At 43.6% G+C, this 22,886-nt stretch overlaps 11 protein-coding genes and 1 non-coding gene across 12 annotated transcripts; 5 read left to right on the top strand and 7 right to left on the bottom strand.

Annotated features, from left to right (window-relative positions):
* Positions 1-47: 47 nt before the first annotated feature.
* On the top strand, positions 48-4,723 carry WALSEDRAFT_65849 (catalase-domain-containing protein; the record flags this gene model as incomplete). Its single annotated transcript, XM_006959925.1, has 14 exons — positions 48-272; positions 320-414; positions 461-568; positions 617-729; positions 773-836; positions 882-933; positions 979-1,517; positions 1,562-1,747; positions 1,798-2,016; positions 2,348-2,580; positions 2,630-2,865; positions 2,912-3,532; positions 3,576-4,396; positions 4,441-4,723. 14 exons carry the CDS (start codon positions 48-50, stop codon positions 4,721-4,723), a joined length of 3,795 nt encoding a protein of 1,264 aa, XP_006959987.1.
* Positions 4,724-5,874: 1,151 nt separating this feature from the next.
* On the top strand, positions 5,875-6,903 carry WALSEDRAFT_61220 (hypothetical protein). The gene has a single exon (XM_006959924.1). The coding sequence runs from the start codon at positions 6,570-6,572 to the stop codon at positions 6,843-6,845; it is 276 nt and encodes a 91-aa protein (XP_006959986.1). The 5' UTR covers positions 5,875-6,569; the 3' UTR covers positions 6,846-6,903.
* Positions 6,904-6,920: 17 nt separating this feature from the next.
* On the bottom strand, positions 6,921-7,029 carry WALSEDRAFT_t76. The gene has a single exon. It is a non-coding gene; the product is annotated as a tRNA-Ile (tRNA).
* A 1,820-nt stretch (positions 7,030-8,849) lies between these two features.
* WALSEDRAFT_58436 (hypothetical protein) lies at positions 8,850-10,572 on the top strand (the record flags this gene model as incomplete). The annotated part of the gene is made up of 3 exons (XM_006959923.1): positions 8,850-10,095; positions 10,140-10,214; positions 10,261-10,572. 3 exons carry the CDS (start codon positions 8,850-8,852, stop codon positions 10,485-10,487), a joined length of 1,548 nt encoding a protein of 515 aa, XP_006959985.1. The 3' UTR covers positions 10,488-10,572.
* Positions 10,573-11,014: 442 nt separating this feature from the next.
* Positions 11,015-12,064, bottom strand: WALSEDRAFT_61218 (hypothetical protein). The gene is made up of 3 exons (XM_006959922.1): positions 11,900-12,064; positions 11,598-11,757; positions 11,015-11,556 (listed from the first exon to the last, which is right to left on the bottom strand). The coding sequence occupies exons 1-3, from the start codon at positions 12,022-12,024 to the stop codon at positions 11,392-11,394; spliced, it is 450 nt and encodes a 149-aa protein (XP_006959984.1). The 5' UTR covers positions 12,025-12,064; the 3' UTR covers positions 11,015-11,391.
* A 662-nt stretch (positions 12,065-12,726) lies between these two features.
* Positions 12,727-14,007, bottom strand: WALSEDRAFT_61215 (hypothetical protein). Its single transcript, XM_006959921.1, has 4 exons — positions 13,992-14,007; positions 13,099-13,941; positions 13,033-13,054; positions 12,727-12,988 (listed from the first exon to the last, which is right to left on the bottom strand). Exons 2-4 carry the CDS (start codon positions 13,262-13,264, stop codon positions 12,835-12,837), a joined length of 342 nt encoding a protein of 113 aa, XP_006959983.1. The 5' UTR covers positions 13,265-13,941; positions 13,992-14,007; the 3' UTR covers positions 12,727-12,834.
* A 156-nt stretch (positions 14,008-14,163) lies between these two features.
* On the bottom strand, positions 14,164-15,047 carry WALSEDRAFT_61213 (hypothetical protein). Its single transcript, XM_006959920.1, has 2 exons — positions 14,626-15,047; positions 14,164-14,584 (listed from the first exon to the last, which is right to left on the bottom strand). The coding sequence occupies exons 1-2, from the start codon at positions 14,683-14,685 to the stop codon at positions 14,369-14,371; spliced, it is 276 nt and encodes a 91-aa protein (XP_006959982.1). The 5' UTR covers positions 14,686-15,047; the 3' UTR covers positions 14,164-14,368.
* A 519-nt stretch (positions 15,048-15,566) lies between these two features.
* On the top strand, positions 15,567-16,458 carry WALSEDRAFT_61212 (hypothetical protein). The gene is made up of 4 exons (XM_006959919.1): positions 15,567-15,944; positions 15,991-16,075; positions 16,120-16,129; positions 16,175-16,458. The coding sequence occupies exons 1-4, from the start codon at positions 15,791-15,793 to the stop codon at positions 16,322-16,324; spliced, it is 399 nt and encodes a 132-aa protein (XP_006959981.1). The 5' UTR covers positions 15,567-15,790; the 3' UTR covers positions 16,325-16,458.
* Positions 16,459-16,605: 147 nt separating this feature from the next.
* On the top strand, positions 16,606-17,543 carry WALSEDRAFT_61211 (hypothetical protein). The gene is made up of 2 exons (XM_006959918.1): positions 16,606-17,201; positions 17,249-17,543. Exons 1-2 carry the CDS (start codon positions 17,023-17,025, stop codon positions 17,478-17,480), a joined length of 411 nt encoding a protein of 136 aa, XP_006959980.1. The 5' UTR covers positions 16,606-17,022; the 3' UTR covers positions 17,481-17,543.
* Positions 17,544-17,697: 154 nt separating this feature from the next.
* Positions 17,698-19,381, bottom strand: WALSEDRAFT_61210 (protein disulfide isomerase). The gene is made up of 2 exons (XM_006959917.1): positions 18,975-19,381; positions 17,698-18,934 (listed from the first exon to the last, which is right to left on the bottom strand). Exons 1-2 carry the CDS (start codon positions 19,352-19,354, stop codon positions 17,839-17,841), a joined length of 1,476 nt encoding a protein of 491 aa, XP_006959979.1. The 5' UTR covers positions 19,355-19,381; the 3' UTR covers positions 17,698-17,838.
* Positions 19,382-19,897: 516 nt separating this feature from the next.
* Positions 19,898-21,616, bottom strand: WALSEDRAFT_33667 (hypothetical protein). The gene is made up of 2 exons (XM_006959916.1): positions 20,160-21,616; positions 19,898-20,106 (listed from the first exon to the last, which is right to left on the bottom strand). The coding sequence occupies exon 1, from the start codon at positions 21,043-21,045 to the stop codon at positions 20,614-20,616; it is 432 nt and encodes a 143-aa protein (XP_006959978.1). The 5' UTR covers positions 21,046-21,616; the 3' UTR covers positions 19,898-20,106; positions 20,160-20,613.
* A 6-nt stretch (positions 21,617-21,622) lies between these two features.
* WALSEDRAFT_65840 (WD40 repeat-like protein) lies at positions 21,623-22,863 on the bottom strand (the record flags this gene model as incomplete). The annotated part of the gene is made up of 5 exons (XM_006959915.1): positions 21,623-21,992; positions 22,037-22,200; positions 22,255-22,418; positions 22,464-22,752; positions 22,798-22,863. The coding sequence occupies 5 exons, from the start codon at positions 22,861-22,863 to the stop codon at positions 21,623-21,625; spliced, it is 1,053 nt and encodes a 350-aa protein (XP_006959977.1).
* Positions 22,864-22,886: the final 23 nt, after the last annotated feature.

Here is a 22,886-nt window from a genome sequence, read left to right as displayed (position 1 = left end):
GGTCGATAATAAGAGAGTTACTTACGAAAGTGAATAAACTGAACATAATGGATAAACCAGTGCCAGATAATTATAGATTGACAAAGGAGAATTCTGCTAATATCCTCGTACCAATCAGTGAGACGAGTGATAACAAAGCATTCATAAACCCAATACAGGAGTTTAATAGGGATTTATCAGTAGCAGCTATCAGAGTATGGTCTGAGATCGTACGGGCTGAGAAATCTGCCAAGTTTAAGTCAAAACGGAAGGGTAAAAAGAATGCAGAAGAGGTGCGTGGGATATGCTTATACGACAACGCTGATTGTAACTCGCATAGGACGCCAATTGGAAGTTTAAATTCAGCATTTTAGATGCCCTATCTGCTACGGGTTTGAGAGCCATCAGATATGCGAAGGAGATTCCAAATGCAGAGTTAGTGGATATATAAGGATTGCCACCATAGCTAACTCCATAGCAGTAAAATATACGCAAACGATTTCCTCCCAGACGCTGTAGAAGCTATTCGCAGGAACGCAGAGTACAACAACGTCGCTGACAAAGTGAAACCAGTTGAGGGTGATGCCAGGTGAGTGAGCATCCGCGCAGAAGCGCCTATACTAATTACCACCCAAAGTGCTCTCATGTACCAGCATCGCTCGGGTTCAAAGTTTGACGTCGTAGATTTAGACCCTTATGGTACTGCTGCTCCATTTGTAGATGCTGCAGTGCAATGTTTAAGCTCTGGAGGTGGGTAAATCACCTTTTGGGTATCGTATTTGACACCAGGAAGGCCTTCTTTGTGTTACATGCACAGATACAGCCGTAATGGCAGGCACAAACTATCCAGAGAAATGGTATGTTGAATGCTCTTGTAAAGCTACCGATCTCATGAGTCTTAGCTACGCAAATTACGGTGGTACACCAATCAGGGCAGAGTATTCACATGAAGGGGTAAGTTAATGATGCTATTATGGCCACCACTAACACCTATGCAAGGCTCTCAGATTGATTCTCAATTCTCTATCACAATCAGCGGCTAGATATGGTCGCTATATTGAACCACTTATGAGTCTTTCTATTGATTTCTACGTTAGAATGTGGGTCAGGGTACACGATGGCTCAGGAGAAGTCAAGAAAGCATTCAGTAAGACAGGAAGTGTGCACGTCTGTAGCTTCTGCCGCCAACACGCGATACAACCATTCGGAAGAATCACCGTCAAGACGAACGAGAAGGGCAACACCTCAAGTAGATTCCAAGCCGCTCAAGCGATTAATCAATCTGACAAATGCTCTGAGTGTGGTGCACAATACCACACAAATGGTCCTATGTGGATTGATAGAATACACAATAAAGATTTCACAAAGCGCATGCTTGAGCATATCGATCAGAATGCTGATAAATATGGCACAGCCGTTAGAATGAAGGGTATGGTCTCTGTCGCTGATGGCGAGCTTGAAGATTCTCCATTCTATTTTACAACTGATAGTGTCGCAAGTGCGATGCGAATGACTGCACCACCGATGGTCACAATAGCGTGGGTTTCGACTAGTTTACCAGTTATTATCTCACACACACCAGTTCTGGCCTTGTTAACGCTGGCTACCAAGTGTCTAGATCACATGCATTGGCGGGATCAATAAAAACGAACGCACCTTCAAGAGTGATACATGACATGTTCAGGAAATGGATGAAAACACATCCTATCAAATTGGAAAACATAAAAGAGGGCTCACCTACGCGCGTGCTGGCGATGAAAGAAGCTGAGTGGGTGTGATTGCTACATCGATGCGGTTTACTGATGTAACTCCTAATAGGGTTGACGCTGACCTGACTCACAACCAAGCCGTTGTTGATCTACTTGGAAGTAAAGAAAAGCTTAGAAGGTACCAATCTAATCCTGCCAACTGGGGTCCACTAGCAAAGCCAAACAGCGGGCCACAAAACACCAAAAACAGCTCTGAAGAACACGCTAACGATAATGCCACCAGTGACGACGTAGACATCCATAAATCCAAGAAAGCTAAAATAGACATGTAACTTATTTGATACATTTAGTAATACTTCTCGGCCAATTACATCACATATTTTTCTAACTTGCGATCGGCGAAGATAAACGCTCGTGAATGAGTGGCGCTCTCAAGCTTAGTATTGATGAGCCACTAATATGCGCTCAGAACAGAGTTACATTTTACTCCCACGCTCACCTTTTATGTAATCATTCATTCACAAGCTGTTATATGACGTCATGACTTCCTACACCAATGGAGTTGAAGGACTTTGTCACGCCTATTGCTCTTTCTTCCCAACTATTAAAACATAATGTAAGATTTCATTTCACAACCCATCATTTTTGACGCAATCCAGGTCAGTTTACGATTCTAATAAACCAGTTCAACAGAACACAAAGCTCGAACAACTAGCGACGGCTACGAGGGATGTACCAGCTGAAGGTGAAGGCTCAATACACCGCACTACATTCGGTGCAAAAGCAGACAATGTAGAGCTCACAATGAAGGCCGGTCGTAGAGGTCCGACCTTATTGAGTGATCCTGTGTTTAGAGACAAGATATCACATTTTGACCACGAGCGCATTCCAGGTGAGACTGATTGATTTACTGATATTATTCGTGCTAATATGCTCATCAGAACGTGTTGTACATGCTCGTGGTGACGCTGCTCATGGATTCTTCAAGCTTCACACAAGTTTAGAGGATGTCACCCACGCCAAGATCCTCACAGATACAGTAACAGAGACACCTACTTTTGTTCGCTTTTCATCAGTTTTAGGTAGCGCTGGAGCTGCAGAGACTGCTCGAGAGGTTCGTGGATTTGCGACACGTTTCTATACTTCAGAAGGAAACTGGGATATAGTAGGAAACAATGTAAGCCCACAGAAAGCACTTTATACCACATCTCACTTCTCGATAGATTCCAGTCTTCTTTATTCAAGATCCAACTAAATTCGTTGATCTCATTCACGCGGCCAAACCAGATCCTAAAGGGGGTCTCCCACAGGCTCAAACAGCGCACGATAACTTCTGGGATTACATGTCTCTCCTGCAAGAATCACCTCACATGGTGTCTTGGATTTTGTCAGACCAAACCATCCCAAGATCCTACCGTATGGTCCAAGGTTTTAGTGTGAATACTTTCGTACTCGTTAATAAGGAAGGCAAGCGTACATTTGTTAAGTTCCAGTGGAAACCTCACCTTGGTAAACACTCCCTCTGTTGGGACGAAGCTCTCAAGCTGGGTGGTCAAGACCCAGATTATCTCAAACGCGACTTACAAATGTTCATCGACTCCGGTATCTACCCAAAGTATGAACTTGGTGTTCAACTGGTACCGGAAGAGGATGAGGATAAATTTTCGTTTGACTTGTTAGACTGCACAAAGATCATCCCAGAAGAGGAAGTACCCATCAAATGGGTTGGAACCATGACACTCAACAAAACGGTTACTGATCAATTCGCCGAAAATGAACAGGTTGCTTTCTGCACGCAAAACATCGTGCCAGGTATTGACTATTCTGATGATCCAATGCTTCATGTGAGTGATTATCCTTGAAAATTATTTATTTAACAATATACAGGGCCGTAACTTCTCGTACTTCGATACACAGATTTCACGCTTGGGTGGCATCAACTTCTCGCAGCTTCCAATCAATCAGCCACTTCCGCAAGCATGTCCATTCATGAACACCCTCCGTGATGGCTACTCCAGCAAAGTCATTCCTAATGGTCCAAACTATTACCCAAATAGGTTCAATAACTACCCGAAACCTGCGTCTGTTGAGGAAGGTGGTCTGCACTTTCCACCTTACCAGGTTGGTGGAAAACGTGAAAGAAACCTCGGTGAGAAATTCTTTGAGTTCTACGATCAAGCTACGTTGCATTTCAACTCCTTATCCGATATCGAAAAAGCAAACTTTGTCTCTACATCGCATTTCGAGATGGGTAGATGCGATGACGTTGGCGTTCGCACACGCATGGTTGAGCGTCTAAACCACATCGACCATGATATGGCAGTCCAAGTTAGTGAGGGTCTTGGCATTAAGTGTCCGCCTGCAGTTAAGAAAAACCACGGTAGAAAGAGTGATGGTGCGAATCCAATATCTATGCTTTCGAAGAACAACGTCTTCAAGCCAGAAGGTCGTCTCATCGCACTTGTTGCACCTGACGGTTACGATCACCAGCAGGCTTTAGCCATCCAGAATGCATTCCTAGCACTCGGCAACATCGTTGCTGTCGTTGGTTTGCGCAAGGGCCCAACGTATGGCAAGCAAGAGGGTCAAGAGTTGCCAACGAACTTCACCTTCGAATCTGCTCGCTCGACTCTATTTGACAGTGTGATCTTCCTCGATGGTGATGATAGATACAAGAAGACTCTCAACCTTGGTCGCGTAAAACACTGGTAGGTGTACTCGAAAGCTGCTAAACTTTTCTAACATACCTCAGGTGCATCGAAGCATACGCGCATTTCAAGGCTATTGCGCTCATCGGCACCTCGGCTGAGTGGGGCAGCAAGCTCATCCCTGTGGAAAACCGCACTGATGGAGGTAAAAGCTTCTCCGTTCAAGACGGTGTAGTCGTCGCTCCAAAGCTCACTAGCCAGGACACGTCTCTCTTTGACAAGCTCACTAAGGGTGTGATTGATGCAGCTTCATTTGCGGGCGCATATGCTCAAGCGGTCGCCTCGCACCGTCACTGGCAGAGAGATCCCTCGGAATTAGCCTATTAGAGGATTTAAGTTATTTAGTCACTGTAATTTATGATATGATGTAATTTCAATGTTAATGTGTTGGGCTACTCTTGCTCTACTGGAGATAGCACTCTAGATAGTGAGGGAGTGTCTCTAGAGGACCCAATCGATGGTGGAAAGGAGTTGACTGTGATGTATCGACGGGGTCCTTTTGTACAGTAGAATGCCACGTAGGTCGACGTCGTCGCCGTGCTTGTCGAATGGCATGCCGTCCAAATGTGGGTTAAGGCGTGAGACGACAGCAGCTTACCTGGCGTCGCACCTTCACCTGCGCGACGCGGTATTCAGGGTGTATGAGCGCCTATTCAAGCAGAGGATGAGGGCTAAATGAACAGGATTGGAATTTCGGGGGTTGGATCGCGTGGGAAGCTCAAATCGAATCTGAATCGACGCGAATGTGTACTCAGAAGCGCGAAAATGATTGAGATTTGCACATACTCCTCGACATATGATGGTGAAGAGTTGATGCAATTGACAATCGAAGTAAAGAAGACCGAACAAGACATTCCCGGTACTAGATAAGGAGTTGAACGCCTTTTAGGAAAGTGCACCTCAGTTGTTGATATAAGGGCATTGCGCGTAATAGGCATTTGTGTTGACCTGTAAGTCTAATGGATCCTCTCCGCTAAGTCCAATTGGATGCCACTTACGTGCCACTTGCTGGTTTTGTCATCCCTTTCATCCAGTCCTCTCTATTGTAGTGTGATTCAGCCTATGATGTAGGTGTAGATGTTCATTCAACTTGACGCGAAGGGATGGTAGTAGAGTAGGCCTTATGTAGCGAACGCCTGCATAATCTATACCCCTCTTAACTGCTCCACTTTTTCGTTCAATTGTTCAACCTGACTGGATGTTTTAATATAAGAGATAGTGAGCTAACCCCCGCAAAGGGAGTCTAACTTAAAAGACAATAACGTTCATTAAAAGCATTTTCGATATGCCGGCTGCTTGTAAGGTTCTGCTAAGTCAATGGCACTAGGTTGGCAGGTTGGTTACCCAAAGCCCACGCAATAGTTAGACTCTATGAGGGTATACTCGTACCCTACTAGTAATCATGCAAGCATGCGCGACTACACTCCATATGATTGAGATGCTCTGTATCCTGTCACATGAGGTATTGAGAAGTATCAACTTCGAGTTGTAGGACAATAATATATCATATTGTAGCTTGTAATCCAGTATCTGTGATTAGCTTGGTTTCACATATATCTAGTGTGGTTATTCGTGCACATAGAAAGACAAAACATACTCAAAGCACATTTAGGTCGAAACAAAAAGCTCCTCATCGGATTATAAAAATACAAACTGCCAATGTATGGCTTGCATAGGGTAGGGTGTCCGATTATCCACTCTTTCGCATATGACGCTGCAGCGTTGGTGAGGGTCTCGCTATGCCTTATAAGCGCCCCGCTATGCTCTATAATGTGGCATGCAAGGAGGTTTGGATTGTCTATCGCTCGCAGCTGTGCTACCCCCTCTCGATACGGATATGGTGACGTCGCCGCCGATATCGAGTAGACCGGATAATTATCGCAAGACGTAATAGAGAGCTCTGCGCCCCAATACTGAGGCAGGCGACGTTCACTGCAGAATAGAAGGCCGGATGCAACACACCCGCGTTGCTAAATGGTCAAATTGAGGAATAAATGCGGTGATACAAATGGAAACCGCGTAGGCGTCTGCACGGATCGTCACATCGCCAGGCCACGGAAATAACTATCAAGCCATCAAGCCCAACGTCCAAAGAACGCGGGAGGACTAGACCAGGATCGAGCGAAGCGCGGTTGCAGCAGGCCACGCAAAGGCGCAGACACGATCAACAGCAATGCTAAGAAGCAGGCCAGGAATACACCATCAGCGGTGCTCGAAGCATCCGCGCGAAGCGCACCACGTTTCGGCGCGTACGCTCAAGGATCGCCTGCGCCGTTGGAGAGCCCAGAATGACCGCCAGAGATTCAGAATGTGCACTTGTGTATTTGCGATGTACAGCAGCCTTACCTCCCTCGTCGTCCAGTCCGTTCCCGCGGCGCCTGGCACCGAGCAGCGCTGCAAAACAGCATCCAGCATGCCCTGTGCCACCTGTCCAAGAACACCGCCTTAGGTTGCTCTTCCGCGCGATTTCCAGCAGGCGGGGAAAAAATTACCCGCGGCCGAAACCGACAGGCGCAAAAAGAGATGCTCCCGGAGAGGGTCGAACTCCCGATCTTCCCTATGCCAGATTTCTAAGCTTGAAGTTAAGCAGATTCCTTATAAGAGGGATGCCCTCACCACTAGGCCACAGGAGCTCTGGCTGATGACTGCCTTCGCTGCGCCCGCGCTATTATCGTACGACGTCAGCGGGACCCATTAAGGCGATGACGCCTGGCGGCTGCCCAGTTTTATGTAGTTCTGGCATTGTATTTCAAATTCGTCATCGTCCGGCCTTGTACTTGCTCACAGAAATGCTTAGCACGGCACGTCATAGACAATGCTACTAGTGTACGCTCTCTTGCGAGAATTAGATATATTACAGAGCGATAATATCAGTGACTACCAATATTCAATGTGAGTAAAATCATAGAGGTAACATTAAAAGAAAAACGTACTAGCTCTTAAATTGATTTATCCCGCGTCAACCTTTAATAGATCAGCTATTCCGCATTGAACCCTCCGTTGGTATTAGAAAGAGGATACTAACATACATATCAGGTAGAACACACTATAATTCTATACGTAACACACGGCTCTCTACGTCGCAAGATTCGCGGGCATTCCTGTATCCCGAAACTCGCATGAAAGCTGTTACAGAGTGATTACCTTCAACTCAAGTAGCCTAACTCTAATACAGGCTACATATTTCTCGGAGAGTGCCATTATCTTTTTTCCGAGTACTGCGCGAACCTTTATTTCCTTTGCTTGTCGGTATGTAGTAGAGTCGTAGATGATCGGGTATCTCATTGACATAAAGACTCCTGAATAAGTTTTGATGTCCTTCATCCATAATCATTGACTAAATTCGATAGGCTCATCTTTTCATCACGCAGCATCGCAGCAGACAGGGGTCCGAAACAATTTTGACTTTTGCATATCCAAATAGTGAATGTACGTATATACTTCAATGTACCTTATAGAGTCATTTGGAGAATTGCTCGTGCAATGACAATCACATTTACTCAACTAACCGCCTTTATGCTGATGGAAATATTGCGAGTACCTTCTTAGATCGTGATTTCTGGGGTCCCTTCCGAAAAACTCTCCGACAATGATTAGGCGCAAATCTGATGAGAGCAAAAAGAAACGCTTCACCAGCAACTAGCCTCCTGAGCTCCTGTAAGCTGGCGTAGTCAGCATGTTTCCTATCATGTTGTGGAAATTAAGACAACTGTTGTAATGTGCCGATGCCGAAATGAAAATTTACTTACTTGGAGATGCAGCTATGGATAAGAAGGTACTTTGACCTCTTAATTTTCCACTGACTATAATCCAATACGGACAAACTCCTAGCGTCATACTGCGCAGTTGTCCATGTAAGTCTTAACGTTAATGTAGGGTGTACCGTATACACTTCGCAGACAATCAAGATTCATGGCTTTCTTATAGCATGAGTATGTACCATAGTCGCTGGTTGTTGGGCAAAATATCGAAGTGGCGCAGCTCATCATCCAAGGACGTACTCAATTTGACAGAAAGTAAGCTATATCCTAACATTACAACCATATTATCAATAGCTATGCATCTAGTAGCCACTGCAATTTGTTAGTGGGCTCAATATCAGTTCAATAATCAATTGTGCGTGTAATAATATTCTAATATTCTAATGTTTGCTGTTAATTTACATCCTTAAAACATTGATATTCATCCGCTCACTTCAGAATTTTAACCAAACGCTTTACTGCCAGTTGCTTCCCTGTTTTATCGACCAGTACTTAACGACATCCTAGCGTCTCTTATGTTTAACAAAAAACAAAATAGTTATCTGGTTCCCTATCCTCTGTTCAAAATTTTGCTTTTGTAGAGCGTGTGACAGCGGTAGCCTTCTAAACTTGATGTTACAATGTGCTCCCCTCATCTCTGTCTGTAACAACCAAGATAATCGACAGCTAAACCAACGAATAAACCAATAAATATGGGCCTTAGTAATAATAATATTTTATATGCAGCACAAAACGCTTCAAGATTCGAATTTGATCCCGAAACATTGAAAGATAAGCGCACAGCAGCTGTTATCGATATATACAGTCAATGCAGCTTCCTAGTGCGCATGTTTTACATGGGATACACCAGTAGTGCTCTTATAATGCTACGCTTATTGGATATAGCACAAAACTTTGACCAAACATTTGCTGTAATGGACTATAAGCCAAACGTATTTGAGAAACATGGACCAAACGACAGTTTAAACAAATTGAACATGAATATAAGAGATGGTGACTTTACTCAGGCAGTCGAATCATATCGCTCTGATCAAGTCGGACTCACGTATGGTTTGCCAAGTCGTAACATCATCAACAAGGCTAAGGTTTCCCAAATTTCACATTTAATGGCAATAAATAAATTGGTGAATACAAAAAACAACGTTAAATTGGAATTAGCTGTAGCTGAAGCAGATTGCCATTTACATAAGAAACACATGGATTTACTGGCCTCATACGATACAGTTATAACTTTCTCTGAAGATGGTGATCACTTATTACCTTACAAGCCTGGGCAGGGTAAAATATTGGCTAATGCTTTAGCTGCGCTAAATGGGCTTGAAAAGACAAGGTACTACTCACAAAACAAGTTCTATAATTTCATGTCATCAGAATACCATTTAACAAGAGATCAGACTTTATTATATTGGACACTTACAACCGACAACAGCTGTAGACGCCCCAATGATCTATATATAAATGAAGACAAAAGGTTTAATGCGGTTGCATATGACGCCGTGAAAAAATTCAATTTAAATATCGACAAAGTCATTGATCATATAATTACTACAGTATATAGTAGCTGTAATAGCGACTATACACATATAAAGCGTAAACATCTGCAGAAATCATTAGCTAAGACTTTCTATCAATTATGCCTAGAAGATGCAGACATCGAATATTTAAATTTAACATGTAGCAAGGATCTGGACACTGCGGTCAATAACTTCTATAATAAGCTTTTAAATAGGAAATTGAACTTGCAAAAACAGAAGGATATTCACCTCCTGCACATCCTTCTAGGAAACCTCAAGGAAGATGCGCCTTTCCCAAAGGACTTTCCCAAATTGTGGCAGGCTGAATGTGATGCAATCGCAAAAACAGTTGTGTTACCTGAAGGTCTGATTTTAAAGGCTGAGAGCTCATATCCAATCCTTAAGATAGAAGCTGAATCAGAGAGTATGTGGGGTTACAGTACCAGAACTAACTTACATGGTCGACAGGAGAATTACCAGCCACTTGTGACAAGTGTGGAAAGGTCTGCAAAAATGTCATTGGAGTGCGTAGACACAAAAAATGTAAGCGAAGCGACATTATTTGATTTTGCTAATACCAAAACAACAGCTGCACATAACGAAACTAATAGAAAGAGGAAGAGGACCGACCACATCTGCAACTGTGTCATTTGTGATGAACCTATAAACATGAGAGGGTACCAGAATCACATCAATGCCCATGTACGCGTGTGCATAGAGGAGGATTTGTTATGGAGAATTAAGCTGGCTGTTGGACAATTAGTTCACAAGTATCATAGGAGATTCCAAAGGCTTCAAGCTATAGTCTTGGGATGAGTGAAACACTAATAGCTGTATTATTAGCTGTATTCCCAACTGTATTCCTAACTGCTGTATTACTAACTGTATTATCAGCTATATATCTAATTGTATCCCAGAATAAATTTGCTTTCACTTCTGATGCGACTTATGTTTGCTTAAAAAGTAGGCTCCACCTTACACCGTGCATTGTGCTGTCATTGTCCGGAAACACATTGAAACCCTATTAGCACTGCTTCATGATAAAATGATAATGAAGTCACGATTGTTTCCAGACTCCATGTCACCAGGATTATAAGAAAGGATAGCAATTAGATTAATCATAACTTAGAAATGCGGATTGTGTCACTAGAATTTCATTGATACCTATTTAAACGAAATGTCAAATTTCACTTCCATTAAGTTTATTATAGTAGACATACAGAGGCATACTAACACACAGGTAGCTCTACTTATCGTCTGATTTAATATCACTTTTACTGAATGTTACGTTATTTGACATAGTCGAAAGCTCTCAGTTGTAGAACACTATAGATATCCAAATAAAAAAGTAATTTATGCTTTGTGAAACAGTATTACATGTTTGCAGACTCCAATAAGAATTTAAAGTCTTTTCACACGATTCAACCATGAGAACTTGTACGGGACTGCTAGTGCGATTGCGCATTTCTTTTCCATAGCAATCAATTGAGTTGTTTCACCAATACGTCACAGTTCGATTCAGATTTGGGTTTATGTTTCACCATATTACGTGTTCTGTAATAACGAAAGTAAAATTAGACCATATGCTGAGTAAGGACTGGTATCTGCATAGCTCTAGAAAATGCTGGAATAGTAAATTTAGCTAATAGGAAAGTTGAGGCTCTTGCCGAACTTCAAGTAAATGCAATGCGAACATTAAGCGGTACACCAATGGAATGAGTTAATCAGCATCATCGCTGTAACATTCATCATCATCAGTGATATAGTCCTCCTCGTCTGCGTTAGTGGTGTTGTTGTCGTGATTGAGGTTGTCTCCATGGGCCAATCTTTCCATCAACGCATCTAAGCGACCATCGCCGAACAATAAAAGGATTTTTGTAGTTTCCTTACTATGTTAAAATTATCATTGAGTATTTTGAGACTAACCTTTGAGAAGTTAAAACATTTTAAGATTTCTGGGTCGTCGACTTCGACGCTAGCTTCGTAAATTGCTTTAATGTTTTCAACATGTGTCTTAAGTGTCTTATGAATGGCCAAGGTTTTTTTTGGCGCTAGTTGATTGCGAAGGAGTACATTCTTTGTCGTTCTCATAGCACCAGTAACATTTGCCAGTCTCTTTGAAGTGAGGGTGGTCTTTAATACAATCCCCATAAAAGTAAGCAGGCATTTCATAATAACGACGGTACGCTCACTCTGATCCCCTTTCGATGCACCAGCTGCATCTTTTCGGGCGGCTTAGGCCACTACGACGATGGTCTACAGGAGGCAAATTATTATCTCCAGAATGTTTAATTGGTGCTGGTTTGTTAATTCTGGACATCGTCTGTCTAGGTTTGAATTTCGACTGCCCCATTGTTACTGATAAGTGTAAGCGCACGGTCGTTAGAGATACCAAAGCTCTGACAAAAAAGCTGCCAAGACTTACTGAGATAAATACTTTCCGAATGTATCTGGAGAAAAGATGGTCGCTTAAATACTCTAGAAATTTTGGGGTTGTTAAATTTTTCACGTTCCATTTCCTTTTTCACACGCGAAAGCTCAGCCAGGTAGAGCTAAACACGTGCAGGAAGAGCCACCCCGTCGTCATGTCTTAACTAGTTGCGCGCAAGTGCAACCCTCGTCGTGCAAGCATCAGCGGAGAGATGAAAGCACAAAACATAGATGGAGTAGCCCAGATTTGTACTATCGTAGAATGGAACTTGATAAAAGAATTAGAAATTAAGGGAATTTGTCCAGTCCCTACAGGCGGCAAGACGGATCATAATAGGCTTTGGAATAAACTTCTACAGAGCGCTATGTGGAAGCTACCCGATTAAAAGGCAGAGCGTGGCCAGAAGACGCTTAGAGGCTGCTTTAAAGCAAGATACAAGATACTCCGTAGCGTCTTGTATTGTTAAGCGGCCGGTACCGACACACCACAGAGCAAAGACTAACAGCTGCGTAGAAAGCTACAGATGTGGCTGACTGAAGGGTAATCGAGCGTAATTCTGGTGCCTTGCACGTAATCGGAATATGCAATGGGAACCAATTGGGCGCCAAAGTTGAGCTATGTCACTGCAAGTGTTCTATGTGATTACAGGTGCTTTATGTCAGTTTACAATTGAGATACACGTATTTTATGACTTCAGAGTTGAGCTAGAGTGTTTTTCAAGACTATGGAAGTTCATTTGGATGTGCCGTCTAGTGGATCCAGACATATCTTGCGGTTGGACATATCAGTCACGGTTTCTCCGCCATGGCTACCAGCTCCTCGGCTTTCGCAACAATCTACCATGTCTCCAGTATTGATTCCATTAGCCGCGTACGGGACACAAGTGCTTATAAAGTTAGTATCTCGAATTAGAAGCAGATTCCCACCTACGACGATACTTCGCTGAAATACGCTAAAGATATGTTAGATGCTTCTCAAAAATCTGTGGCCACCTACCAGATTGCTTTACGGCTGCGCAGCAGTCTTTCGTTATTTGAGCTTCGACACAGCCTGCCTTTTTGTTGAGACAGACCTCCGAGCCACCTGCAGCAACGAGAGCGAGTAATGGAGCAAAAAAGAGTACTTTGAACATGGTTGATGAGAGAGTGTCTCGAGGGAGCATTTATAGACGATTCGGGAGCTGTGGTGTCACCATGTATACACCGCATACCAATACCCTGTAGAGCAGGGGGTGAACAGCGCATGATGGACACATGACTTTAGTGGACTCTAAGGTGAAACTATCCTGTGCCAAAGTAAGCATTGGCGAGCCTTGTTACGATGCCAGTTAATCTGTGCTCGACCTGGACAATCAAGTGAGTCGGGAGAGCATTTAGATAGCCGAATTTAGACACCGGTGTATTTAACACGAGCACGTTTCTTAGATGACCATGCAATCGATATATCACGATAAAAATGTCGAAATAGATGTGTTCTCCTTGCGGTTTGCGCATTCGTGGATGCTGAGATGAGATCAGTAGAGTCCTGAGGTCTTGCCATCTGAGGATCCACTGGAAGAATACCATCGGTGAAGATCATCGAGGAAGATGAGCGCGTATCTAGTCGCGTCGTAGTTTGGGAAATCAGCCGATAGAACGCCATGTTGACCCCCACTTATATTGCCAGCTGGTGCGTCTGTGAAGATCCTATGGCCATACTGCTGACCTCTGTATATTAATGATGCATACTTAATAAATTTGCGCGTCAGCTTATCATCTAATTACGTCACCGTGAGCATTACAGAGCCATCAGCGCTAGCGGTCAAAGACCGTTGACATGCTGAACTGACAAGATCGATTGCTCACGCAAATAATCAGAGTTCAGTAGAACAATCAGGTCTGTTTACTCACCCTAGTTACTGACTCCACGCAGTTAGTCCCCTCACGCGAATCTTCAACAAGCAGATTAGTACAAGGAAAAGCTCTAATGAGCTAAAGAGGATGCAGGTGCACAAAAGCAAGACCGTTTTGATAATTCGCGGTAAGTACCATATCTCGGGTATCGCTTCGCTAAAAGAGATTCGGGTAAAGTAATCTGATAAATGAGAATGAATATAGTGAAATTGAATATAGTAAAACTAGTAAAGCTAGTAAGTCCAAAAAGTCTAGTATATCATCTAGTAAAGCTAGTAACTCCAAATAAATCTAGTAAAGCATCTAGTAAATCATCTAGAAGAGACCTGGTAAATCATCTAGTAAAAGACCCAAAAGATCTGGTAAACTTCAAATTAGTTCCCCAATTTTTGAAGTTTGTCTATAAGTTGGTATGCTTTTCTGTCGTTCAAACCAGCTATCAAAGCTGCACGGGCACGGTCATCGTTTCCCAGGCGATGGTATTTGAGCACTTCATTGCGATATTCTGGTTTAATCCCATACAAGGCATGCGCAGCCACATCGGAATCTAACGAAAAGTGGTTCTTGTTTCTAAGCGCGATAGAAGGGGTCTAGTGGTGTTAACGGAGGACCAATATCAGAGGAGACGTACATTAATTGATGCAGCGGCTGCTGACCCTAAGGCCAACATAAAAACGGCTGCAAGCTTCATCGACTTTTATGATGTGATTCTTATTAAACGGGGAAATCGGGGAAACCACTCTCGAAGAAAAAAAATGATACTCATGGCCATGGCCTTACTGATAAACATTGTAAATTGAGGTAAAGGCGTAAGCATGCCCTATTGAGGTTGCAGAGCGTGCCACTCAGACAGCGATAGTGGGTGTAACACTGGTCGTTATCGCTAAACATTAGAATATTTCGATATGTAGACTTAGAGCTTCCACCCAGTAAAGGTATTGATAGCACTGCATCCGTGTGCATTTCTTTTCAATGCAGAACAAATTTTTTCGACCAGCCTATTAGAGTACAGATACATTTTACACACTGAATACGCTCGCTAATGAGTATGCTGGTGTGCTATATAAGCGCTCTACCCACATCTCATGGATCTGACGATGTATCGTCTATACCATAGGCACTCTACGAAGCGCCCATAGCGCCAGCAGCACCAACAGCGCGAATAGCAGGAATGTATAGGACCAGTTAGTTGAGCGGCATATGTGAAACGTAAAGCGCGTTATTAGGGGTGTCTCAAGTAACGTCAAATGAGACAACACTCGACATGGAACCCTAATAGAGCTGAGGCTTAATATGCAACGTGATATGTGCCTTTCCCAAGCAATATGCTCCGCTCAGGGTTCTCGCGGAGTAGATTCGAATAGATACTTTCTATACCTTTATACGCACATCAATGTTCTCAATAAATTGCCTAGCAAGCTAGTTGAGCAGCATATGTGGGGCTTACAGCACGTTATTGGGGTTGTCTTAAGTAACTTCAAATGAGCCAACACGCGATATAGAATCGTAATATAGTTCCGATCAAATGAGGCTTAATATGCTCCGCTCAGGGTCCTCACGGAGTAGATTCGGATATACACTTTCTATACCTCTACACGCGTATCAAACTTCTTAATAAACTACCTATCAAGAAACTCGCGATTTAATTTTATAGCTCGTCTATCGGAAGTTATTTTCTATGGGTGCCTGCAACGATCAAAGTGTTTAACTGATATCTACACAGCATTTGAAAGTTATTTATATAATTAATTCACCCTAGCTTCTCAATCATTAAGCTAATTTAAAGCTCATTCAAAATGCTCAACTTTGTCTCAATAAAGAACTTCACAATCTACGCAGTCACAACACTCGCTCTAACAAAAACAGTTTATAGCTCTGGCTGGGCACAATTTTGTGATGATGATAACTGTAGTGTTAATTGTGGAATTGCCGTATCAGGCAACAACCCTGGTGGGTGTTACTCTCACTGTAGAAACAAGACTGACGCACACAACAGGATGTTTAGAGGAGCCAGGACGTAAATCAGTATTGTTACACGGAACAGATAACCCATTCTGGTCCACTGTATCTTTGGTTATCACGTAAGTGTTGCTTTAAACTAAGTATGCCGTTTACAAATTTTCAGGCCACACGACGTTAGTATATCAAAAGATTATACTACATTACTAACATTTGCATAGAGCTGCAGCTGTCAGTCACAGTGCATGAATAATATAGTGAGTGGCGGTCAGTACGATGGGGCTGGATGCGTAAAACTTCCCAAAGACGCCAATGGTGCATCATATCGTTTCATTACCAGTAGCTGCGATCCAAATAATTGCAAGGCTTAATCGTTGGATTACGCGCGATTGTGCATCATGTCTCTGATATTGTCTTACAGTTTGCGATCAACGATTTCCCTCAAAGTTGGATTTCACTAGATATGAGTTTTTTTGTACGGTTGTAAAAATAAAAAGATAGATTATTATAATACAAGTGCGTTGTGATAATTTTGTGACAGGCTTTTTCCTTTTTGCGTACACGAACGTGGTGCATTTGAGCAGATATGTGGCTGTGTAATGTTCAGTTATTTTTAGCATAACTTTCTATTTAATTACTCCACGCTTCAGTTAGAAGACCATATCACAAAGGAAGTGCGAAATTGGGACTTTAAAGGGCGTCCAAGAGGGCTTTAGAGCGTATGAGTAAATGCTTTTAGATTCTCGAAAATGTTTAAAATTTCGAGATCCTTTGATTCTCGGGTCAAAGCGTCAGCGCTATGCTCGGGGCGCGGAGTGAAAACTATTTCAACCATCGGACAGAAACTTCTCTTTGCGGCTACACAATTGAGAAATCGGACCAATGAATCGACATTAGATATATCTATGGATATTCACTGATAACCCTGACACCTTAACGTTTGATATTTCGGAATTTTTATGCAGTGGTACCTGCAATTATCAGGGTCTTTGAGCAAACTACACAGCTTCCCTAGTAGAATAAATTACTACTCTCGGTTTGCTCTATCCTAATCACCCTAGTAAAGCCAATGTTTAATCTCAATTCGTTCAAAACTTTGCTTGTCTGTATAGTCATCACCACCTTGATACAATACATTGGGGCGACAACATATGCTCAATTCTGCTCAGACGATTCTTGTGAAGAGAATTGTGGTACGAGCGTATCTGTAGACAACTCTGACTGCTTGGTAGAGAGTGGACGTGGAAGGTGAGATTTTACATACTTGAGGTTGCTTCAATTAACAACCCCCATAGTATCAAGTTTCACGATTTGAATTTTGGATCCGTCAGTCTGATCGCAACAAACAATGATCAATGCAGCTGTCAGTCTCACTGTTATCCGCACATTATTAAAGGTACAGCATCACCTCCTGGGTGCTTCAATCTGAAAGATCCAATGAGACAATTCAAGTCGTTCCGCTTCGTTAATGTTGATTTAGCGGGTGGCTGCAGCAAGGATGAGAACACATGCGATGGCAGTGTATAAATTGAATATAGAAATTATGATATTGTAGCAAACATGCACTAATAAGCAAACCTTCGTGACAACGTGTTCATATAGACAGCACAAGTAGGTATTATGCTGCCAACCTGACACTAATACAGTCGCAATTTCCGCGACACTTTGTTTCACAACAACACAAAGTAGATATCATGCTGCCGACCTAACCCTAACAATAACACTAACCTAACATTGGGCATGCGCATGTATTTCATTAGAATGTTTGGAATTTATATTCGTGATTACAAAGTGAGAATGCCTAAAATCAATAAAAGGTATTTTTGATGAATGCAAACACTTTCTTTAAAGTTCATGCAAACGCTTCAAAGTTCATGCAGAGGCTTTAAAGTTCATCCTTCTTGTGCTCATCGTGAGCAGGTTTTTGTTCAGCTTGTGATGATGATTTGGTTGCTCTGTTCTTATTAAGGAACTCTTCCAAATCTTCAACACTTCTGTCACCTTCGTAGTCAATCCAACCCTTAGTACCAGCTGGTTGCAACTTAATAGTAGGGAAAGAAGTAATGCTGAAGTTGTCTGGAACATCATTCTCTGTTGCGTCAAATCTTGCAATTACAACACCATCATCTCCTGAGAAACGTTGTCCGAGCTCATTGTACTTAGGATGGAGAGCACGGCAGTGACCACACCAGCCAGCTACGAAAGCAACCAAGCTGTCCTTCTTGTCATCGAGTGCAACCTTTTCGTACTCATCTGCTACTAATTGGTAAACACCATCTACAACGCGTTCCTCTGGGATTGGTTGAGACTTGATTGATGGTTGGATCTTACCATTTGAGTAGTCCTTGACGAATGAAGCAATGTTCTTTTTGTTTACGTCCTTGGTGGCGTCAAATGGATACTTGTTGCCTTCAACGAGATCTTGGATGACAAATCCTGGCCATTCGTCCTTAACCAAGTTGAGGGCCTTGCCGTGTTCAACAAACTTGACACCATCGATCCAAACAAAGTTGATCTTGCCCTTGTACTCCTCAGCAACCGGCTTGAGCTCTTCGACACGTGACTCCAACTTTGGATCCTCTGGGTTGACGAAGAGGTAAGCCAATGGGAGACCAGATGTAGCGTAGTGAGCAAAGTTTTCTGGTCCAACCTCATCGATGAGAGGAACTGAGTTGACTGAGATGGTGTCAATGAGGGTCTTCTCATCGAGTGACTTGGTGTCGACATCGTTGCGGCCTTCGTCGAAGGACTTGTAGATGACAACGGAAGGACCTGAGACACCAGCTTGCTTAGCAACGGTGCTGTCTTCAGTCTCACCAAAGAGGTGCTTATCGCGGAGGGTGTTGGCGGTTGAGTGGAATGTGTTGTACAAGTCGCTGTTTGGCTTGAGGTTGTATGCGATGACGACGACCTTGTCAGATTGCTTGAACTCGTCGTGGTTTTGTGGGGTGATGGAAGAGACTGCTGGGAGGGATTGTCTGGTCTGTTAGCCTAATTGAGTGAGATCAAGAGACTTACTTGGTCATATAGCTGACAATACCGTCAGCTTTCCTGGTGCCACCGTAAGGAGTTGAGAGACCCTTTCTGAAAACCTTGAGAGTAGGGTAGCCACCTACTTCGTGTTCTGCACAAAGCTCAGCTTGCTCTGTACAATCGACATTACCCAATGGGATGTCTTTTGACTTCAAAGTTGAAGCTGCACTCTTGTATTCTGGCTTGAGACGGTTACAGTGACCACACCATGGGGCGGTGAAACTCAAAAGTGATAAGTCTGAGTTGACAAAGTCGCTGAAGGTGTCTTTGGTGAGAGAAACAACATCTGAAGGCTCGTTGTTCTCGTTAGCGTGTACGCTGGCTAAAAATGCCAGTAAACCTGCTGCGACTGATGCTTTTAATTTCATAATAGTTTCGCACTTGGTGGTTGATTTTCAAGACGCCTACCATAGTCGGATGGAATGACAAGTCAGTGACACGTCATACGCATCGCTTGCACAGCAAACCCAGGGCTTTGGCGACGGTCTCTTTTAATTAGAGCAGGATACCACAGCACCATTCTATCTTTTAGTCAGCTTGCCACATAAGTTTTTACTCCGGAATGTTAGTCTGCTTACATAATTAGTGTAATTAGTGTTTAAATGCTGAGTGATATGACTGGATTTGTCGACTGACTTGTATTACGCGCTTGGTGTCTACTAGTCGTGACTTCCTCTGGTGTTTTACACGTGTCGCGAGATTTTTCATACCATTATATAATACAGATTGTGAGGCGTTATAGGGACGTTTAGAGTCTTTATGTACTCATTAGAGGCACTATCTATTCTTACGGTTAACTACCTGCATTCATCGCTTGCCTTGTGCCTTCTGTTCAATTCATCTATAATTCATTTTGCAAATGCACATCAGATACACGCGGTAGACGGGACAGAGTGGACCTTTCATAAATATATTCATCGAAAACTCCCCTCCCATCGCATTAACATCATACAAGTACACCTATATAAGCACACCTATACAAGTTGCTTTACATCAAAGTTCGTCGCTTTGTTTCTACCACTTGGATAAGTCAATGTCGTCCTTTCGAACGGTCTAGGGTCGGGTATATCTAAATGTGACGGGAATTGATACTCTCCTATGTTTGCAGGAGGCGTTGTACCTAATATTGATGCATGTGAGCGTAAATTTCGCGTATATAACTGTTACTATTACTTCTAGGTATCGTATTCCCGTCAGGATTCTTATTAACGTTACGTACGGTAGCTGTACGAAGAGGGGGTGGTGGTAGAATTGGCTGTGATGGCGCTGGTGCTTCACTCTGAGCTGCTGGGGATGCCCTTGAAGGTAAACTAGGCGCTTGACTAGGTGCTTGACGAGGTGCTTGGTTGGCGGACCTCAGCGGAGGCGGCTTATTTGCGATTGCATTTGCTATATTTGAGACACCCGTGTTAGCACCACTGTTGGTACCTCTTGGAGGCGGTGGAGGTGGTGCCCTACCTTGTTAGAAAGTTTAGTCATCAATAGTTTTACTCACCGAGTCGTATTTGCGCTATTGCCTGGTCGAGGTGGTGGTGGTGGTGCTGCTTTCGCTGTTCCTCCTGTTGGGCGAGGTGGAGGCGGTGGTCGTCTATAGCTTGTTAGCTGTGAAAATTTTACAAATAAGCCCTCACGAAGCTGTACTTGGAGTCCTTGATGGCAGGCTTGGTGGTGCATTCCTCTGCGGTGCGGGCGGAGGAGAAGGTCTGCTTGGTGGTGGTGGGGGAATTGACCGTGCTGGCTGACCTGGTGGTGGACCAGGAGGCAACACGCGGGGTGGCTGAGAAGGTGGCGCTGCTGGAGCCGGCGGTGCTGCTGGCGCAGGTGGCTTTGGTTTTGGCTTTGGTGCTGGTGGTGGTGGCTTCTTAGTGGGTGCAGCGGCTACTGGGGGAACGGGTGGTGGTAATCTTCCTATTGGTGGTGCTGGAGGAGTCGTACGTGCTGGAGGGGTAGATGATGCAGGTGGTGCAGGTGGTACCGGCGTTCCTCTCGCCGGTGGTGGTGGTGTTGCCCTCGCTGGAGGAGCCGCTGGTGTAGACCTTCCTGGAGGAGCTGCTGGCATAGACCTCCCTGGTGGATTTGGCGGATTTGGCGGCCTTGCTGCTGGACTAGGAACTAGAGGCGCTGGAGGTACCTGAGACGGTGGTTTGGGTATCGAAGGAGGCTTTGCTAATGCACCTTTATCTGATAGTATAAGTCAGCGTGTAACACACAAAGCAACACTAATACACACTAATTGGCTGGGATCCAGTTGGACGAAGTTTTGGCATCCCGACACCGGCGAAGATACCCCCGAGCTGTGGCCCAGATGAAGCGGCAGCAGCAGACGCTTGTTTCGTGACTCCTCCGCCACCGCCCGTACTGCCTGCACTGCTCTTTTGTTCGCCTACGACTCCACCATCAACCGCAGGGGCTGATCTATCATTCTAAGGGATATTAAGGGAGTGTCTCTAGCATATGACAACAAAACGAACCGTCTGTGACTTTTTGAGCCTCTTCCCGCCTTGAATTTGACTGAGAAGTGCGCTATCCATTTGGTTGTAATCAATCAAGAAACATAATAGCGTAATAGCGTAATAACGTAATTGACATCTAATACATTATTTAAAACAAAGGATTATACTTTAAGTACATAACCGTTACGCTGAAGGTCTCCCAACTCCCTTCCCCCATACTCTTACAGAAGATGATATATTCATCATTCCAGGTTCTCTCATGTGTTCTTCTCTTGTAATATCCTCACTTGCATAAGCTAGGAGCAGTTTGCTAGGGTGCCATGCGAGTGACTTTGTCTTCGCTCCAGTTTTAAATGAATGTAGTGTCTCACCTGTGTGTATCGATGCTATACTTATATTCCTATCATCCGTACCAATTGCGACACACTCAGAAATTGAATTCACGCTTATTGATCTCACTAGTCCTTCTATTTGATTGATCGACCGCAGACAGATCCACTCTTCGAGATCCCAAACATTGACAACTGCATCACCACCGCCAGTCAACATGTACCTATTATCGTGAGCACTCTTCCGAAAGGGATCTGCTCTACACACCGTCTGTCCTTTGTGAACTCTATCTTTGTTGCATCAGATGTGTGTCCTTTATCACTAAACTCCAATTCAAATGAAGGGTATAAATATGCCTCAAAGGAACCGTCATTACAGCAAATAGTGAATAATTCACCATCTTTTGACCATCTAAAATCATGATTTATACGCTAGATCAGGGAGATCAGGTTAGAGAGGTGGGATCGACACCTTATATAACTCACGTCTGCTTGTTGTTGTCTTTCTATCGTCCTTTGGGGTCCAGTTGGATGGCGTAAGTCGTAGAAGCCGATTGTTTCAGCACCTGCTGCTAAAGTCTGTCCATCTGGATGGTAGGCTAAGTTGTATGCAGCTGATGATAGCTGCAAGGTAGTTGTAGGTGCTCTAGCTGTGTGTCGTTAGCTTAAGTTAGATGCAAAATCGAATAAAGCACCTCTGATATCCCAACATCTTATTGTCTTGTCCAAGGAAACCGTTGTAAGTAGATTAGAATCCAAGGGATGCCAAGCTAATTGAACTACTTTATCGCTATGCCCAATCATCGCTGTTGCCATTTTAGCGTCTGGTCTACCGCTATCGAGCGCCTTCTCCGGCCAGATTCTAAGAGACTTATCGCTAGAAACGCTACCCAGTCTTTTACCATCGTTGCTCCAGCCTACAGCATTAACTCTATCTTTGTGGGCGCGAGCGCTGGCGCTTCCCCATGCTTTGAAATCGGGAGGCTAGATATGGGTTAGTATGAGATATCTGATTGAAGCGTTACAGACTAGAATACCCCTAGATGGAAATTGTACATCGTATGGGAAATCCCCTTGATTCGTTAGACTAGCCATCATGGTATCAGAAAAAGCCGTCT

The sequence above is a fragment of the Wallemia mellicola genome, assembly GCF_000263375.1.
Source record: "Wallemia mellicola CBS 633.66 unplaced genomic scaffold WALSEscaffold_21, whole genome shotgun sequence".
Classification (NCBI taxonomy): domain Eukaryota; kingdom Fungi; phylum Basidiomycota; class Wallemiomycetes; order Wallemiales; family Wallemiaceae; genus Wallemia; species Wallemia mellicola.
The sequence above is the reverse complement of the archived record's forward strand: the minus strand, read 5'-3'. Positions and strand labels throughout refer to the sequence as shown.

What these genes read in the sequence shown, in the direction of transcription:
- WALSEDRAFT_61220 (XM_006959924.1), top strand. Translation starts at nt 6,570, where the DNA reads ATGCTAAGAAGCAGGCCAGGAATACACCATCAGCGGTGCTCGAAGCAT.
- WALSEDRAFT_61218 (XM_006959922.1), bottom strand. Translation starts at nt 12,024, where the DNA reads ATGGGGCAGTCGAAATTCAAACCTAGACAGACGATGTCCAGAATTAAC. An exon ending in CGTAGTGGCCTAAGCCGCCC is followed by an intron (nt 11,758 to 11,899) that starts GAAAAGATGCAG and finishes TGGTGCTATGAG; the next exon opens with AACGACAAAGAATGTACTCC. An exon ending in AATGTTTTAACTTCTCAAAG is followed by an intron (nt 11,557 to 11,597) that starts GTTAGTCTCAAA and finishes TAACATAGTAAG; the next exon opens with GAAACTACAAAAATCCTTTT.
- WALSEDRAFT_61215 (XM_006959921.1), bottom strand. Translation starts at nt 13,264, where the DNA reads ATGCTCCCTCGAGACACTCTCTCATCAACCATGTTCAAAGTACTCTTT. An exon ending in CGCAGCCGTAAAGCAATCTG is followed by an intron (nt 13,055 to 13,098) that starts GTAGGTGGCCAC and finishes ACATATCTTTAG; the next exon opens with CGTATTTCAGCGAAGTATCG. An exon ending in TATTTCAGCGAAGTATCGTC is followed by an intron (nt 12,989 to 13,032) that starts GTAGGTGGGAAT and finishes TAACTTTATAAG; the next exon opens with CACTTGTGTCCCGTACGCGG.
- WALSEDRAFT_61213 (XM_006959920.1), bottom strand. Translation starts at nt 14,685, where the DNA reads ATGAAGCTTGCAGCCGTTTTTATGTTGGCCTTAGGGTCAGCAGCCGCT. An exon ending in CAGCCGCTGCATCAATTAAT is followed by an intron (nt 14,585 to 14,625) that starts GTACGTCTCCTC and finishes TAACACCACTAG; the next exon opens with ACCCCTTCTATCGCGCTTAG.
- WALSEDRAFT_61212 (XM_006959919.1), top strand. Translation starts at nt 15,791, where the DNA reads ATGCTCAACTTTGTCTCAATAAAGAACTTCACAATCTACGCAGTCACA. An exon ending in CGTATCAGGCAACAACCCTG is followed by an intron (nt 15,945 to 15,990) that starts GTGGGTGTTACT and finishes CGCACACAACAG; the next exon opens with GATGTTTAGAGGAGCCAGGA.
- WALSEDRAFT_61211 (XM_006959918.1), top strand. Translation starts at nt 17,023, where the DNA reads ATGTTTAATCTCAATTCGTTCAAAACTTTGCTTGTCTGTATAGTCATC. An exon ending in GTAGAGAGTGGACGTGGAAG is followed by an intron (nt 17,202 to 17,248) that starts GTGAGATTTTAC and finishes CAACCCCCATAG; the next exon opens with TATCAAGTTTCACGATTTGA.
- WALSEDRAFT_61210 (XM_006959917.1), bottom strand. Translation starts at nt 19,354, where the DNA reads ATGAAATTAAAAGCATCAGTCGCAGCAGGTTTACTGGCATTTTTAGCC. An exon ending in GGTATTGTCAGCTATATGAC is followed by an intron (nt 18,935 to 18,974) that starts CAAGTAAGTCTC and finishes AGGCTAACAGAC; the next exon opens with CAGACAATCCCTCCCAGCAG.
- WALSEDRAFT_33667 (XM_006959916.1), bottom strand. Translation starts at nt 21,045, where the DNA reads ATGCCAGCAGCTCCTCCAGGAAGGTCTACACCAGCGGCTCCTCCAGCG.